The sequence below is a fragment of the Xenopus laevis genome, chromosome 5L, assembly GCF_017654675.1.
Source record: "Xenopus laevis strain J_2021 chromosome 5L, Xenopus_laevis_v10.1, whole genome shotgun sequence".
Classification (NCBI taxonomy): domain Eukaryota; kingdom Metazoa; phylum Chordata; class Amphibia; order Anura; family Pipidae; genus Xenopus; species Xenopus laevis.
Genome location: NC_054379.1, coordinates 112,497,319 through 112,513,284, shown reverse-complemented (window position 1 = coordinate 112,513,284; position 15,966 = coordinate 112,497,319). Strand labels below are relative to the sequence as shown.

General features: G+C 36.4%; 1 protein-coding gene across 2 annotated transcripts in view; it reads left to right on the top strand.

The window, feature by feature from the left end:
- The window catches only part of LOC108716979 (guanine nucleotide exchange factor DBS), a 201,492-nt gene that overhangs the window by 169,958 nt on the left and 15,568 nt on the right, over positions 1-15,966 (top strand). For both annotated transcript variants that reach the window (XM_041563266.1, XM_041563267.1), the window contains exons 25-29: positions 1,899-1,968; positions 3,001-3,107; positions 6,393-6,488; positions 11,019-11,096; positions 14,059-14,130. In XM_041563266.1, coding sequence (XP_041419200.1) covers positions 1,899-1,968; positions 3,001-3,107; positions 6,393-6,488; positions 11,019-11,096; positions 14,059-14,130 — 423 coding nt within the window. The remainder of the gene's footprint in view (positions 1-1,898; positions 1,969-3,000; positions 3,108-6,392; positions 6,489-11,018; positions 11,097-14,058; positions 14,131-15,966) is intronic.

The following is a 15,966-nucleotide window of genomic DNA, read 5'->3' as shown; positions in this document are numbered from 1 at the left end:
CAACACCAACGCTTCTATTGAACCAAAAAGGTTTTGCTTTGCAACGACGTTCCTTGCTTACAAGTGGAATATACTGACAAGTATATTTATTAAGCAGCATTTTAAAGACTTCCCATTTTTGTTCTGTGTTTAACCCTGTGAAAAGCATTTCCCACTTAATATGTTGCAGAGATGCCCTTATACTGTCAAAGTTTGCACGTCTGAAATTTAGTGTTTTAGTTACTCCCTTATAGAATTGCTTCTGCAACAGAATCTCAAAGGAGACCATGTTATGATCACTATTCCCTAAATGCTCCCCCACACAAATGTTAGAGATGAGTTCAGTATTGTTAGTTATTACAAGGTCCAAAAGAGAGTTATTCCTAGTAGGTTCTTGAACGAGCTGGAATAAAAAGTTGTCATTCAGCATATTTACAAACCTACTAGCTTTTTCTGTAGCAACCCCATTACCCCAGTCAATGTCTGGATAATTGAAGTCACCCATAGCAACAACTTGACCCAGCTGTGAAGCCGCTTGTATCTGCAAGAGTAGCTGGGCTTCATACTCGACACTTATACGAGGTGGTTTATAGCATACACCAATGATAATTCTTTTTGATACCTTTTGCCCAGTCGAAATCTCTACCCAGAGTGATTCTACACCCTCACCAGTGCCAGCTATTGTTATTTCTTTAGCGCATGGCTTTAATTCAGGCTTTACATACAAACACACTCCTCCACCCTTTTTAATCCCTCTGTCTTTCCTAAAAAGGGTGTAACCATTTAAATTCACAATCCAGTCACATGTTTCATCCCACCAGGTCTCAGTGATACCAATTATATTATAATTTTTAGAGCATGCAATTAATTCTAGGTCTCCCATTTTACCTGACAAACTCCGTGCATTTGCCAGCATACAGCGGAGGTTACTACTTTTACTTTTGAAATGTGCATTACTTAGTGAAGAATTATACGTTAAGTTAGTATTATTTTGTTTTCCTTGTAACAGAGGGACCTCCTTAGCTGGTAAACTGTATGCCCCCCTCACTCCTCCCCCATGACCCCTTACTAACCCCACTGCCCCGTCTACACTAGCTTCCCCATAATCCTTTATCTCACCCACCCCCCCCTTGCCTAGTTTAAACACTCCTCCAACCTCTTAGCCATTCTTTCCCCTAGCACCGCGGACCCCCTTCCACAGTAGTTGTCGCTATAGACCATGAGATACTTCAAGTCCCGTAGGCATCCACTGAGTTACAGTAATGTACTATACTGAACACCATCCGTTAGGTGCCACTGTACACTGTGTTCCATGGATATTTCAGGTAAACTCAATTCCTGTTAAACTAGTTTTCCTTGGAGATGGTCAGCACTGTTCACATGGATTCAGTCTAGGAAGATAACTCTCTTCTTAGATTGTTTTAGTAACACCAACTGTCTTCCAAACCTTTCTTTTGTTTATATCATATCATAACCATGTTTCCGACAGCTTGCTTGGATACCTATTAGAGTCTCTTTCACCAATATTATTTTCTCATGAAGTCCATTATAACAATCAGCAGGTAACTTTTACAGGTCTAATGTTTGATATAACATTTGATGTGGGTTATTAGACCCTTAAAGTTTTTTTACACTGTTCTATTGCTGTCATTGCTGAAGCATGTCAAATAGCAGAGCTGAATTGTCAGACCTGCAACCCTACCATAACTGTGACTCTTGCCAATCTTCATATTATATGCAGTTCACAGCATTTGGGGCACTATAGGTTTGAAAATGACAGCGAGCAACGTGAGAGTAAATTTGAATACTGTCTGATGGAAGCAATTTCAATTGTGTTTATTTAAATAGAAATGATAGGTCATACTGCTGATTGAGTATATAATACATTCTTTGTTTGACAATGTGACTTTGTTTTATAGAAGCAAGCCAGTTACATCAGAGGATTACAGAAAGTGTATACCATGCACCAATGAACTCATTTATTGCCAGGTAACAACAAACTGCCATTGGTAACTTTATCATGCTTTGCAGAATATACCAAAAATAATGTTTTCATATAATTACAACTAGGGTTGTGAATCTGCCCATCTCATCTACCTTGTCTACATCACTTTTCTGTCTGATTAGCATATGATTTATTAACTGCTCCTAATGACACATGTAGGGGCCTATTTATGGAAACTCAAATTAATCTAATTTTTTTTCAAGGAATTGTTGTGTAAAAATAAAAACGGGGTAAATAGATAAACTGTGCAAATAAAAAATAATGTTTATAATATAGTTAATTAGGCAAAAATGTAATGTATAAAGTCTGGAGTGACTGGATGTCTAACACAATAGCCAGAACACTACTTCCTGCTTTGTAGCTCTCTTGGTTTTCACTGATTGGTTACCAAGCAGTAACCAATCAGTGATTTGTGGGGGGGGCACATGGGTCATAACTGTTGGTTTTGAATCTGACCTGCATGCTAAGGATCAGTTGCAAACTCACTGAACAGTTATTTCCTATGTGGGTCCCCTTAAAGTCACTGACTAACTCAGAGTTAGAGCTGAAAAGCAAAAAGTAGTGTTCTGGCCATTATGTTAGACATCCAGTTACTCCAGCCTTTATACATTACATTTTTGACCAACTATATTATTTTGCACATCCTATCTATCTACCCAGTTTTTAGTTTTACACTGAACTGTTCCTTTACAGTATATATATGAGTTGCAGAAAATGACAGTAATGTTGCTGACTAAATGTGCCAGTGGAAACCTGTAATAAATGAATGTTTTTAAATATACCTGTACCAAAAATACATGTGTACCTGTATTATGTTGTATAACAGCACATGCCGAAGGTCCATGAAAGGGATAGATTCATGATAATTCCTTGTGTTCTGTCACTGGCTGTATTCAAGTCAGCTACCTTTTCAGTGAAAATTATACAATAGTGCCATTCATTCACAATGGGATTTGATCATGGCAAGCCTGAGATACTGTAGTAACAACTATTTTTTTATTACCCTCACTGAAAAGGTCCAACAAGACTTCTGGTAACAGCCAGAACAAAGCAGAATTGCCAAGTCTTGAAGTGTCCAATAAGAAGAACAGGACTTCAAGTCCAACTGGAAGACAAAAGAAAGGTACTGTATGAAATGCTGATTAAATTTCCTGTCATACATTGGAGTTTTGAATGTTTTAACCTAGCAAAAGGCTTCTCTGTAGGGCTATCGAGGATATATATGAAGAAAAATGTTCAGTGTCAATGCAATGAGCAGTAATTATGGGGTTAACTTACCCGAACAAGTGGGGAATCCAGGTGCACAGACCACAGACCTTCAGCTCAGGAAGGCAATATAACAGATAATAAATAGTGATTGGCTTGCACAAACCGGATCACACTCCAAAATTAGATGTAGTAAAAAAAGTATTTTTATTATAGCAAAAACATCACAACAAAGGCCTTATGCGTTTCGTGCCATAGGAGCACTTAGTACATGCGACTGATTGGTTCTTTTTTATTTAAATATGACTGTGTGATAAGTGTTAATTTAGCCTATGACTAAGTGCCCCTATGGCACGAAACGCGTAAGGCCTTTGTTGTGATGTTTTTGCTCTAATAAAAATACTTTTTTTGGAGTGTGATCCACTTTGTGCCAGCCCATCACTATTTATTATCTTCTCTGTAGGGCTGTTTTGTTGCTGGCAATATTTAAAGCAGGCTGTTCTTTATTTAGCATGGGTGAATCCAAAAGGCAGTCATTTACAAATCCTTATAATTAACTGAATACAACAGACTGGAACTTCCTCCTTGTTAAACTTAGGTATAAATTTTTGCATACACAAATTATCTCTAATGTAATAGAAAACAGTTGCTTGAGTAAAGGGGCTTTTTGGGTCTCCCAGGAATGTAGAGAGCACTTGTTTCTGAAGTTATTGGGTTCCATAAAAATTATTTTCCTATGGCTCATACCTTTGGGTGTAGGGTCCAACATTTTAAGTCCCCCTAAGGACTCTGAAATATTAAGCCAGATGAATTTTAGTTTCTTGCTGTGCAGAATATAATGTGAAAGACGGAAGGTATTTTACATCTTTGAAGTTTCAGTGATTATTTCCAGAAGAATCTGTACCATGACCCCTTTTAGAATAATCACTATTTTAAACAGATCAGCCAAGTGTATATGGAGATCTTTCTTCACACTCACAATCAGAAAACATAAAACCACTCAGCCTATCAGCAACCTGATTGGCCAAGTTTTTACTAGAAACTGTTGTTTCTAGTTATATAGCCAATGAAGTTGCCATAGCAGAAAAATAGTATCTGCAATTCTTACTGTTCCTGGATGTCTTATCCACAGCTTGAACCTTGCCACAAATATCATGTTAAAGGAGCACTAAACTTCCCCATCGGCTTTAACGTCTAGCTCCTCTATCCACCTCCTACAATTCCAACTCCTCCAAAAAAGCATCTATCCATACATTGTGGCCAGATGCAGAGCTGTGAAGCAGGTTTGGTGTCCACCCCAGAGTCCATGGTTCCGATTGCTGATAAATGTCTACTGTAGTATTTATAATTGAAAATATAGCAATAGCCACGCCGAAACTGAACAACCTGCATGTAAGGCATTGCTATTCCATTTGCTTAAATGGTACTAACTACAGTTTCTAATTATCTGCTTTCATGTTAATCATCATAAACAAGTTATATGCATTCTTTGGAATTCAAATTTTGAAATCAGTTTTTTATGCCATTGCTGTACATAACTTCTTAACAACAAATATTTTTCATTCAACATTGTAATTAATAATGTGGCATATTTGTGTACAAAGGTACAGAAACACTAAAACCAAGTCATTTGCAAAATGTACATGGAACAATGATGTCGCTTTTATACATTACCCCAAAGTGAAACCATTGCATAGGGAACAGCTCAGAGCACCTGTAGGCTCTAATTCTTTGGTACTATTACTAAAATGAGAAATCTGTAGCTCTTTTGGCAGTGCAACCTATATTGCTTTTTAGGGTTTTTGAAAGAATGATGGCATTTGTACTTGTGTGGCATCTAATACCCAATCACCTTGCTTTGTTTTGTACATGCAGGACACTGCTTTGGGAATCATGTTTGAAACAAAGTGCTTGATAATGCTTACTTTTCTTAGAAAACAGAAAATGGGTAAATGTTGCACGGGGAAAACATAATATTGTAGGCATACATATTCTGATGAATCCCACAACGTCCCTTTATTAGCCTGCCTTATCCCACCCAAAATTTTCTATTCTGCAGATACAGCAATATTGTATTTTCGCACTCAAAAACATGGGACCCAGTGCAAGTCGCAAAGTGCAAAAAAGGCAGAAAACAGCCATTTTTTGCACTTTGCACACTGCATTGTGGCCTTTCTGAAAGGCAACAGGTCTCTGTATTCACAAGTGCTGTATTGGTGAGGAGCTGGAGATGGAAGGCTACAAAGATAGGGCTGGCCTGTGCCTTCCTGACTCTGGATTTTCAATGTGGCACAGAATTTTCCTGGGTGCGTGTTGTTAGATGAGCTCTAAACAGATCCACTCTTGCAACCCTTTGTGCTTTGAGCATTTGCACCTCAAGGAAAAGTAAACAAGCAGGCTAGTTTTTTCTATTCAATCTCATTGATGTGATGGTCTGTCAAAACAGCCGCTCAAATGAACCCCGCATAGAAAGATATCTGTTCAATCTGACCAAAAAGGGCAAAACCAGCAGATTGTATTTTATGTGTATGATCAGCTATCCATGTGAAAGACTTCCCCCTAAAATCCAAATGTGCCCATGGCCTAGGAAGCAGAGATTGTAGTGTAATGCTACTGATGTTTCAGGCAGCTGTAACTGGAATTGAAAGGGAGGAGGACAGACAATACTGCCCAAGCTTTGTCATAGCCTGTAAAGAATATACATAAAATATGTATGCTTTACCCTGCAATAAGGAAAACAAAATATAGGTTTTAGTTACTGTTTTACACTTTTACAGTCAGTGTGCTGTATCTAGAATATAGTACCATAAAACTTTATATATATGATACTAACATACTTGTATTGTTAACCACAATTAAAAGTGGTAAATTGCATTTATATAATGAGGAAGTGAGTAGTGAGGGTATGACCCATTACGTTATGTTCTCTGTTTATTGTGTGCTTTATATTCAGTTATTTCTGTTCAGTTGTCATCAAAGCCTTTTTACTGCTCTGTTGATGTATAAAGAAGCCATGTGATAAAGTAGCTATTTGCACACTCTTACATTACTTCTGTGAAATTATATATGGTAAAGAGACTTCCTTTGATTTATGTTTTAGTTTCCTTCATTAATGATGCCAAAACCATCAGCATGCCGCTTTTTAACCCTTCTAACCTTTCTCCCTTACAACTTTCCTTCTAACCCTTTCCCTTTTTCCTAGCTGATAATCCTGCCAGTCATAATCTTGAGCGCTCAGCTCTTGCTAGAAAAAGATTCACATTACAGGGTCTTTCGAACCGCAGAGCTCCATCCAAAGGTAAAACGAGCACTTGCACATCGATGTCTTGTTCTAGACGTCCATGTCTTCAGAATCCATATTCCATGTCCCATCAACGTATCAACTCATATTTCTTAGTTTTTTTTCTTCAGTTTTGTAAAAAGGAATTCGTTCTCCCTTGTAGCAAAAACAAAGAGAGTAGAAATGAAAGCCTATGTGGGCTATGTTGTCATAACATGTTATCAGCCAAGGGTTCTTAGGCATAGGTTTTTTGATATAGTATATACTGTATAGTTCTTTCCATTGATGAAACTGATATACAGTATAGATATATATGTTTCATCAATGGACAGCACCACTTTTGGGCGCTACTGTTGAAGTGCCTGTGTGGAGGGTTAATACACATCTCCAATTAATACAAGTTCATCCAATGCACAGCACTTCTCTTCTTAGCATAATAATTTTTTTGCTAAATAACCTTTCGGATAACACGGTCAGACAGGCAACATTATTGTTTCGAAGATATCCACCCCTTCATCAAAATGCTTACCTACAAAACATTAATGTTGCTTGTATATACATGTGTGTGTATATATATATATATATATATATATATATATATATATATATATATATATATATATATATATATATATATATATATATATATATATATATATATATATATATATATATAGTCAAATACAAGAGTCCTCTGCACTCAACCCATTATCAATATATTTAAGACAGCGACCTTTTGTGCATACTGCTACTAAAAAATGCATTACCCTTTAAACAAAACAGGGATTGTTTGTCCATATATTGCAATATATTTAAGCTGGCCAACTACGTCAAAGTCATCCCATATCTGGCCAGTCCTATGCTCAATTTTATCTGATTCATTATATATATATAGCTACACATTTTTAGATTTAGTTTGTGAATAGGAATGAAAAGAAAAATAGTTTTTCAGTCTTAATAAATGTGCTTGTCTTCTGATAAATAGGCTGAAAATAGCATAATTTCTCAGGCTGCCTTTTATTTGCAGCATGCTGATGCAATTACATTGAATTACAGTGGATGTTCTAAATCTAAATTTAGGCATAGAATGCTTATTTTTGAACTTAAAGGAAAACTATACCCCCCAAACAATGTAGGTCTCTATTAAAAGATACTGAGTAAAACAGCTCATGTGTAAAACCCTGCTTCATGTAAATGAACCATTATCATAATAATATACTTTTTAAGTAGTATGTGCCATTGGGTAATCATAAATAGAAAATTGCCATTTTAAAAAATAAGGGCAGCCCCCTGAGATCGTACGATTCACTGTGCACACATACAAACCACATGTAAGGTCACATTTACCAATTAACAGACAGAGTTCTGCCTTTTGCTTCTTTACTTCTTCCTGTTACAGTTAGTGTTGTAGTATTTCTGGTCAGGTGATCTCTGAGGCAGCACAGATAGAGTCACGAAATGGTGGTTCAAGGCAAGAGATGTAAAAGGGCAATATTTATGTAAATATATATTCCAGTTTGGTAAGATTCTTTAATATGTCATTCAATTTGATATAAACTATCTGTTGCTTAAGTATTCATTCTGGGGGTATAGTTTTCCTTTAAAATTTTAGGGGGTTATTTATCAAAGGTCGAATGTTAGGGGTACATTTACTTAGCTCGAGTGAAGGATTCGAAGTAAAAAAAGTTCGAATTTCAAAGGTTTTTTTTGGGTACTTCGACCATCGAATAGGCTACTTCAACCTTCAACTACGACTTTGAATCGAACGGTTCGAACTAAAAATCGTTCGACTATTCGATAGTCGAAGTACTGTCTCTTTAAAAAAAACTTCAACTACCTACTTTGGCACTTTAAACCTACCGAGCATCAATGTTAGCCTATGGGGACCTTCCCCATAAGCTTTATATGCTTTTTTTGATCAAAGGAAAATCCTTTGATCGATGGATTAAAATCCTTTGAATGATTTAATCGTTCTTATCCTTCGATCGTTCGATCAAAGTATTTGCGGTGAATTTTACTTCGATGGTCGAATATCGAGGGTTAATTAACCCTCGATATTCGACCCATAGTAAATGTGCCCTGTAGAGTTAGAGTTTTTTATACCTTAAATGAACTCACAACTTCAATGGTTTCCTATTTAAGAAACTAGTTAACTAACTAGAATGGAAAATCTAAATTCTGCAAGTTTGAGTGAAAAACTCGAAAACTGAAATTAATCGAGTTTTCCATAGGAAAAACTCTAATTGCAACACCCTCCATATAACTTGAAGATCATGAAGGCTATTAACATCTTCAAATGGTTCAAGAGACCTCTGCCATTGACTCCTACATGACCTTGACAGGTCTTAGATGTGTATTTTTAGATTCAAGCTATTTCCACCTAGGGGTATAATAAATCTCAAAAAATTTGAGTTTTTTTAACCCAGAAATGTGAGTTTTGACCAAAAAAATCAACTTGAAAACTCAATTTTTTGTGGATAACACAACTCAAAACACAAAATCTGCAAAATTTTCCAAAATGTTAAACAAAACAAAGACGTTTAAACAACCACTTGATAAAAAAAAAACAGTACCAGGTCTCTAAAAAGCAGCCAGCTTGCGTAAGTTTTGTATTGTATAATAACTAGGTCTTTATCTAGAAAAATATAAACAAGTTTTTGTCGGGGAAGCAGAATAAAAAGGCAATAACCACTAGATACAGAATATAGTGAATAAAGTACCCCCTCTTGTAAATTATAAGGATATTATAAGTTACCGAGGAGTTTCATGACCATATAAAAACACGAGGCCGAAGGCCGAGTGTTTTTATACAGGTCATGGAACTCCAAGGTAACTTCTAATATCCTCATATTTTGCACTGGGGGTACTTTATTTATTATAATACACAAATTTCAGTGAGTCGTGTGACAGAAATGACATCAGAACTCACCGTTTATAACTGATGACATTATAAGGATATAATTTACAGGATATTCATGGCTTTTGTGTATTATATGTATATATAGGGCATATAGTAACCCCATAACTGCATAATAATTAACTGAATGATAATTAAACAATGTACTGTACCATATTTACTCCCTCTATGTGTAAGCGTGCTATTCCTCTGCAATGCATTACTCGCTGCCCATCCAGGAATAAGGAGCTACTACAGATTTCAAAGTGCAGGTAGAAATATTATCTGCTATCCTCTGAGCCCTGAAAATAATCCACTTCCTTAACATTATGGGTCATTCACCTATTTTACCATTGCCCTCTTCCTTTCTATCCTTAAACTTTCTGTTCCACCAACAGTAAACTAATAACAGACAGTTAAAATGCATTTTCAATAAAAGCTTTTCTGTTTCCTTGTTCATTTTATTTCCATTTGTAGACTGTTCATCAGATGTATATCTCTTATTAAAACCATATTTTAAACCTAGTGATGTCTGAAGCAAGACTTGCTTGATGCTGTTTGTACTTCTTATACTGGCACTTATTTCTGTTTACTATAACCTGCCCTGGTGTCTTGTTGTTTTTATAGTCAACATATCCATTTACCATCATTGTCTTTACAATGTGCTCAGTCAAGGCAAAAATAGCTCAACAGAGATGTTGTTTTGATGTACTATTGACCATGTAATTTCGGCTGCACTTCCTTTTATTCACACTATTTTCCCCCCGTGATATTCTGAGGTAAAAGAGTGAGAAACATCTTGGCTTGCCAGAAGGTCATGATTAAAAGAAGACAAAGCAGAACACAAAATTCTTTATTAATATTCAGCTTTTATCAAACAATATGGGCAGCTCTTTTTCCCTCATAATACACTGGTCTGGGTGTGTGGTTATTTTCTTCACTGTATCACTGAGGTTGCAATGGTAACATTAAAGCAGGCAGAGTTCAGCAGTTATCTCGTTTCCATGTGTTTTATTGGACCTGGGCAGGGCAATTTTTTTCCATATTAATAATAAACCATATATTCAAGTGCTGTTGTTGCATGTTTATTTGTTTTCAGTACATCGCCTTATTAAAACATATTTAAGATAGAACTGAATAGAGGATTATTTCCAATTTCATTGCATGCCTTTATCTACATCTGTGATATGTGCAGTGCCATTACAGCATAGACATAACAACAGAGTTGTCAATAATAACATAGAATTGTATCTAAAGTTGGTTCTGTGATCCCTGTCATTTTTGTAAAGCCTGGCCCCATGAAGATGAAGAGGTCTCAGGGCTGGCCCACCAGGAGAGGCGTCATAGAACCTTGTATATCATTCTTCATCAAGAAAGTACATTTATATTCAGCTAAAAGATAAAGTGCCATTTTTTAAGCCTTTGTTTATGTCTGAAATGAGCAATGTTTGCTATGCAAGAAAATAACCATTTTCGTTGATTTTTTTATTTTATATTTATATTTTATCTGGCGAAGGAGACATTACTGGTTATGCAGATCAATACAAAATAATTTTCCTCCGGTAACATACTTCCCTCATAACCATTGTTTCATTAAGTCGTTTGCTGCTAACCAATACTTGCTTTGCCACTGTGTATTTTCCAAAAAACAGAATCTAAGGAGAAAGAAGCTACTCGGCGATTCTCCTCTGTGAGTGCAACATCTATTAAAGTTCCTGCTCGTACAAAAGGTACTATGACTAGGAGCCATGATCCTTACTCAGATCAATTTAATTGACCTGCTTGAAACATTTAGCAGCATGATAAGACTATAGTGTTCATTTGCAAACATATGTTGTATGTATATCACAAGTGTAGTTGCACATAGCAACCATCAGCAATTTGTTTTCAACAGTCTACTAATAGTTAGAATATGAAAGCATGGATTATATATCTGATTATACTGGTTGTTCTAAGCAACTGAACTGGCTGAATTTACAGCTATCTTAGTAACGAAGACCCTCAATGTCAAAGTACACATTTTTTAAAATTCTCTTGTATGAAGTATTAGCTTTAGCTCTGATTCTCTTGATACAAGTCATTTGCAGCTATTGACACAACCTACTAAGGGTACCCTGAAATTATTACCAGGTCCAGGCTTTTGGTTTTCAAGGTCCCTTTGTGTCCATGAAGGCAATTGTGTGCAATTTATCAGAGCAGCAAGGGCTGGCATATTAGTGTTCTCCCAAAATGTTGAAAAAGTATGCATGAATATAAGTATCCTTGTAAATAGCATCAAGGCAATATCAATTTTGTGTCCATTTTAGTGCTGTGTACTTGCGTTCGTAAGAAGACCCTATTATTTTATGGTCATGGCAATTTTGTACTAAATTGTTTAATAAAAAACACTTTTCACATTAAGGGGCAGATTTATTAAAGGAGAAGGAAAGGCTTTGTGCACTTGGGGGTGCCAAATGTTAGGCACCCCCAAGTGATTGTATTGACTTACCTGAAACTCCAGGCCAGTGCTCCTATCAGCAGAAAACTGCATTGGCCCGGGGTTATACCAGCGAGCACCACAGAGCGATCCTCTTCCAGCTTCTTCTTTCTTCAAATTTTCCGGGGCAAACGCATGTGCAGTTGGACGAAATAGCCAACTTTTTAGTTAAAGTTCGGCTGTTCATTCTACTGCGCATGGGCAGCCACACGAAGAAAGAGAAAGATGGAGGAGGATCGCTCCGTGGGGCTCACTGGTATAACCCAGGGCTGGGGCAGTTTTCTGCTGATAGGAGCACCTAATTGCTTACGAACACAAGTGTAAGTACACAGCACTAAAATGGACACAAAATTTAAATTGTCTTGAAGCTATTCACAAGAGTACTTATATCCCCCATCACTTGGGGGTGCCTAACATTTGGCACCCCCAAGTGCACAAAGCCTTTCCTTCTCCTTTAGGGGGTCAAAATGAAAATTCGAATTCAATTTTCAAATTTCTTTCATGGTCAAAACTGTCAAATTCGAATAGGGAATTATCCAAACTTGATTTTCAAAATGTATTATACTCTGGCCCTTTAAGAATTCAAATTCGACTATTCTCCACCAAAAACCTGCCGAATTGCTTTATAAGTCAATTGGAAATGTCCAGTGAACAATTTGGAGTTTGCAGCCTTCCTGACAGAGTTTTTTCTGACAAAAAACAGGAATCAAGTTTGATCAAATTCAAATCAAATTAGATTCGAGTTTTCAGGGTTGTTTAAATTGTCCCAATTTTTACAATTATGAATTTTTACAATTCGATTTTATCAATAATTTTCTCTGTCGAGTTTCAAATTCAACAACCAAAGCACCAGCAAAGACATTACTTATAGACCCTGTAATGCCTGTGTCCTTCCAGCTAACCAGTTCAGATCTGTAAACCATTTAAAACTTAACTTTTAATAGAAATAAAAATAAAATATATTATGTAACACTACACACACTAGAACAGTCTAGAACATAGAGATATCTATCAGATTTTGTGCAAGCGCTGGCACATTTTAGAACAAGACAGAGACTTGAGCGAAGTATTAGGGAAAAAAACTGTCGTTACTTACAGACGTAGCAGAAATTTGCTAGATCAATTAGTACAAAGTCACTACAAATATTCAGGTAAAACAACTTGGTTAGCAAATAGAAATAATGGATGCTACAAATGTGGGGACTGCTTAGCATGCCCTTTTATTAGGAAAGTAACTACCATCTCAGGAAGAACGGACATAGCCATATATCCCATTAAACAGTTTATTAACTGAAAAACAATGGCTGTGATTTTTGTAATGCGATGTGAAAATATATATATAGGGAAAACAAAGAGAGAATTTAGAAGGAGAATTCTGGAGCATGTGGGTGACGTTAGTTACAAAAGGAACACCTCAGTAGCCAACCACATAAATTAATTTCACAATGGCAATACTGCAGTTATGAAATTTTCAGCCATAGAACATATAAAATCCACAACAAGGTTAGGAGACACTGATAGAAAATTGCTACAGTCCGAAGCAAAATGGATTTATTGGCTTAATATTAAATCTCCCAATGGCCTCAATGAAGGTTTTACTTTTACTCCCTTCCTATAATTATTAGACAACACATGAGACATACATTAACTCTTTATTTAATAATTGAATTTCTTAAGAATAAATAAAACTTTACACAACATTTCTTTACACTATGGAATGTAACATCCAGTAATAGAAATCACTTTGGCATTTGAAGAGTGTACGGTTTGTTTTTTTGGCAGTGTGTGTAGTGTTACACAATATATTTTATTTTTATTCCTATTAAAGTTTAAGTTTTAAATGGTTCACATATCTGAACTGGTTAGCTGGAAGGGCACAGGCATTACAGGGTCTATAAGTAATGTCTTTGTTGCGGATCCAGGTCATACACCGTTGATAAAAATTCGAGGGACTCGCTTATATATATTTTTTGAATTTCAAATTCAATTGAATTCAAGGGTAGTATTAAAAAAACTCACATGAATTCCAAATTTGACCATAGATAAATGTGCCTCTAAAAGTCCTGTGAGTGCAGTTTTTGTATGCTTGGTAAGATGTACAGGTGGTTGATATATCGGTCTCTATATTTTATATTGTGCTCCTTTTGTATCATGTGTTTGTAAATTTCTGTATTTAGTGGTTTACAATAGTTTGAATGTTTGTAAACTTAATATAGGTCCACTGGGCCCTGATGTGAAAGCAAAGCGACATGAAATAAAGAGTGACCCAACTCCCCTTGGTTTTGAAGGTATTAGTATAGATGGCATGCATGCATATTTGTTCCTCTCGTGCCTGTAGATGTGCTTGTTGTTTGTGCCTTGCTTGTTTCATGTGAGATTGCTCTTATTAATGTTTCTATGTATTATGTTGATTGTTCTATGAGCATGTACTGTAATGCAGACCTAATTATCTGGCAGACACACTCCGTTCAGTTCTTTAAGGCCGAAATGTCAGATTTCCTTACCCAGCAGCTATTGGTGGTACTTCCAATGGGAACTCTGCAACATAATCTTAAAGGGGTAGTACACTTTCAAGTTAACTTATAGTATGTTATAGAATGGCCAATTCTAAGCAGCTTTTCAGTTGGACTTCAATTATTTTTTTATAGTTTATTAAATTATTTGCCTTATTCTTTTAGCTTTTAGCTGTTAAATGGGGGGCCACTGACAGCACCGGCAGCCCATAAACCATTGCTCTGTTATTTTTCATTTTATAGCTTATCTTCAGACCTTTTCCTATTCATCTTCCAGTAACCCATTCAAACCACTGCCTGGTTGCTAGGGTAATTTGGACCTGGAGCTGCTGAAATTCCAGAATGGACAGCTGTTGAACAAAAAGCTAAATAAATAAAGAAAACACAAATAATAATAAATAATCACTCCCTATATCATACTAAAATGTAGTTTAAAGGTGAACAACCCCTTTAAGGAGCAAGGCCTTAAATGCCCAGTCCTAGGGCTGCAGAATTTCAGGGGCGGAATGCCGCCTAGCCGCATCTGAATTATTTACTAGCACTGGAGACATGCACGTAAGGAAGACAGGAAGGGAAATGGGGAAGCAGACAGTGCTTGGTGTGGGGAAGGGATGGCGCTGGGTGGGTGGGGAGACGGTGCTGGGCAGGGGGAAGCAGTGGGGATGGCACTAGCAGGGCTGCGGGATGGGGAGAGGGGCCGGTTTGCAAATCTGGGCATGGGGGTTTAGAATAAAAGCCACCTCTGATTGCTCAACCCACTCATTTATTTAGTCCTAGAAAACTAATTTGGGTTCACTTAGTAAAACTCAAAAAATATATACAACAAACTTAAAAAATATATTAAGTGCAGTAACCCAAGAAGTGGGATTCATTAATCAGCTTTCAGTACACCTGGCTAATTGCTAAGTGGCCGCAATGGATAAGTGAGCTCCACTGTTTCATGGTGGGTTCTCGCCTCTTTCCAGACTCACAGGTATTTCTAATTTTTACAGTAGTTCTTAAATGTTAAAAAATTGTAATTCTTGAAATTCCCTTTCTAAGGGGCAAATTTACTTACCTATTAATTTTCAGTTTGGTAAACCTCACCATACTTGTCGCCAGACATTATTTCATGACGAATACATGGATTTATCAAAACACACAATTTCATCTCAGCATAAGAACGATGGCGTACTTGCACCAGTGATAATTTGTCAGTAAAGCGTTACTTTTTTCCTAGCGAAACTTTGTTAACACTTACGTAAGCTTACGTCAGTTTAAATATGGCAGGTACATATAGGTCATAGGTATGAATTTATTATTGATGTTGGTGAAATTGCTGGACGTGACCACTTGTTATTAAAAATACCCAAGGAAGTAAAATAAAGATAAAATAGATCCTCTGTTGTCCTAGACATGAGCTCACCCTAAAACAAATGTGGCATGAGCTTCAAATGGTTAATAAAGTGTAAGTAACATATATTTAATAGTTACAACTTGTAGACATAATCCCACATTAAAATATGAAAAAAATGCAGTGTTTTGTCTTTTTTATGACTTTTTTGGAGTTTCTAATTGTTACCCCTTTTCACCAAAGACTATTTGGCCAGGTTCTACCTGGTAAATTGATAA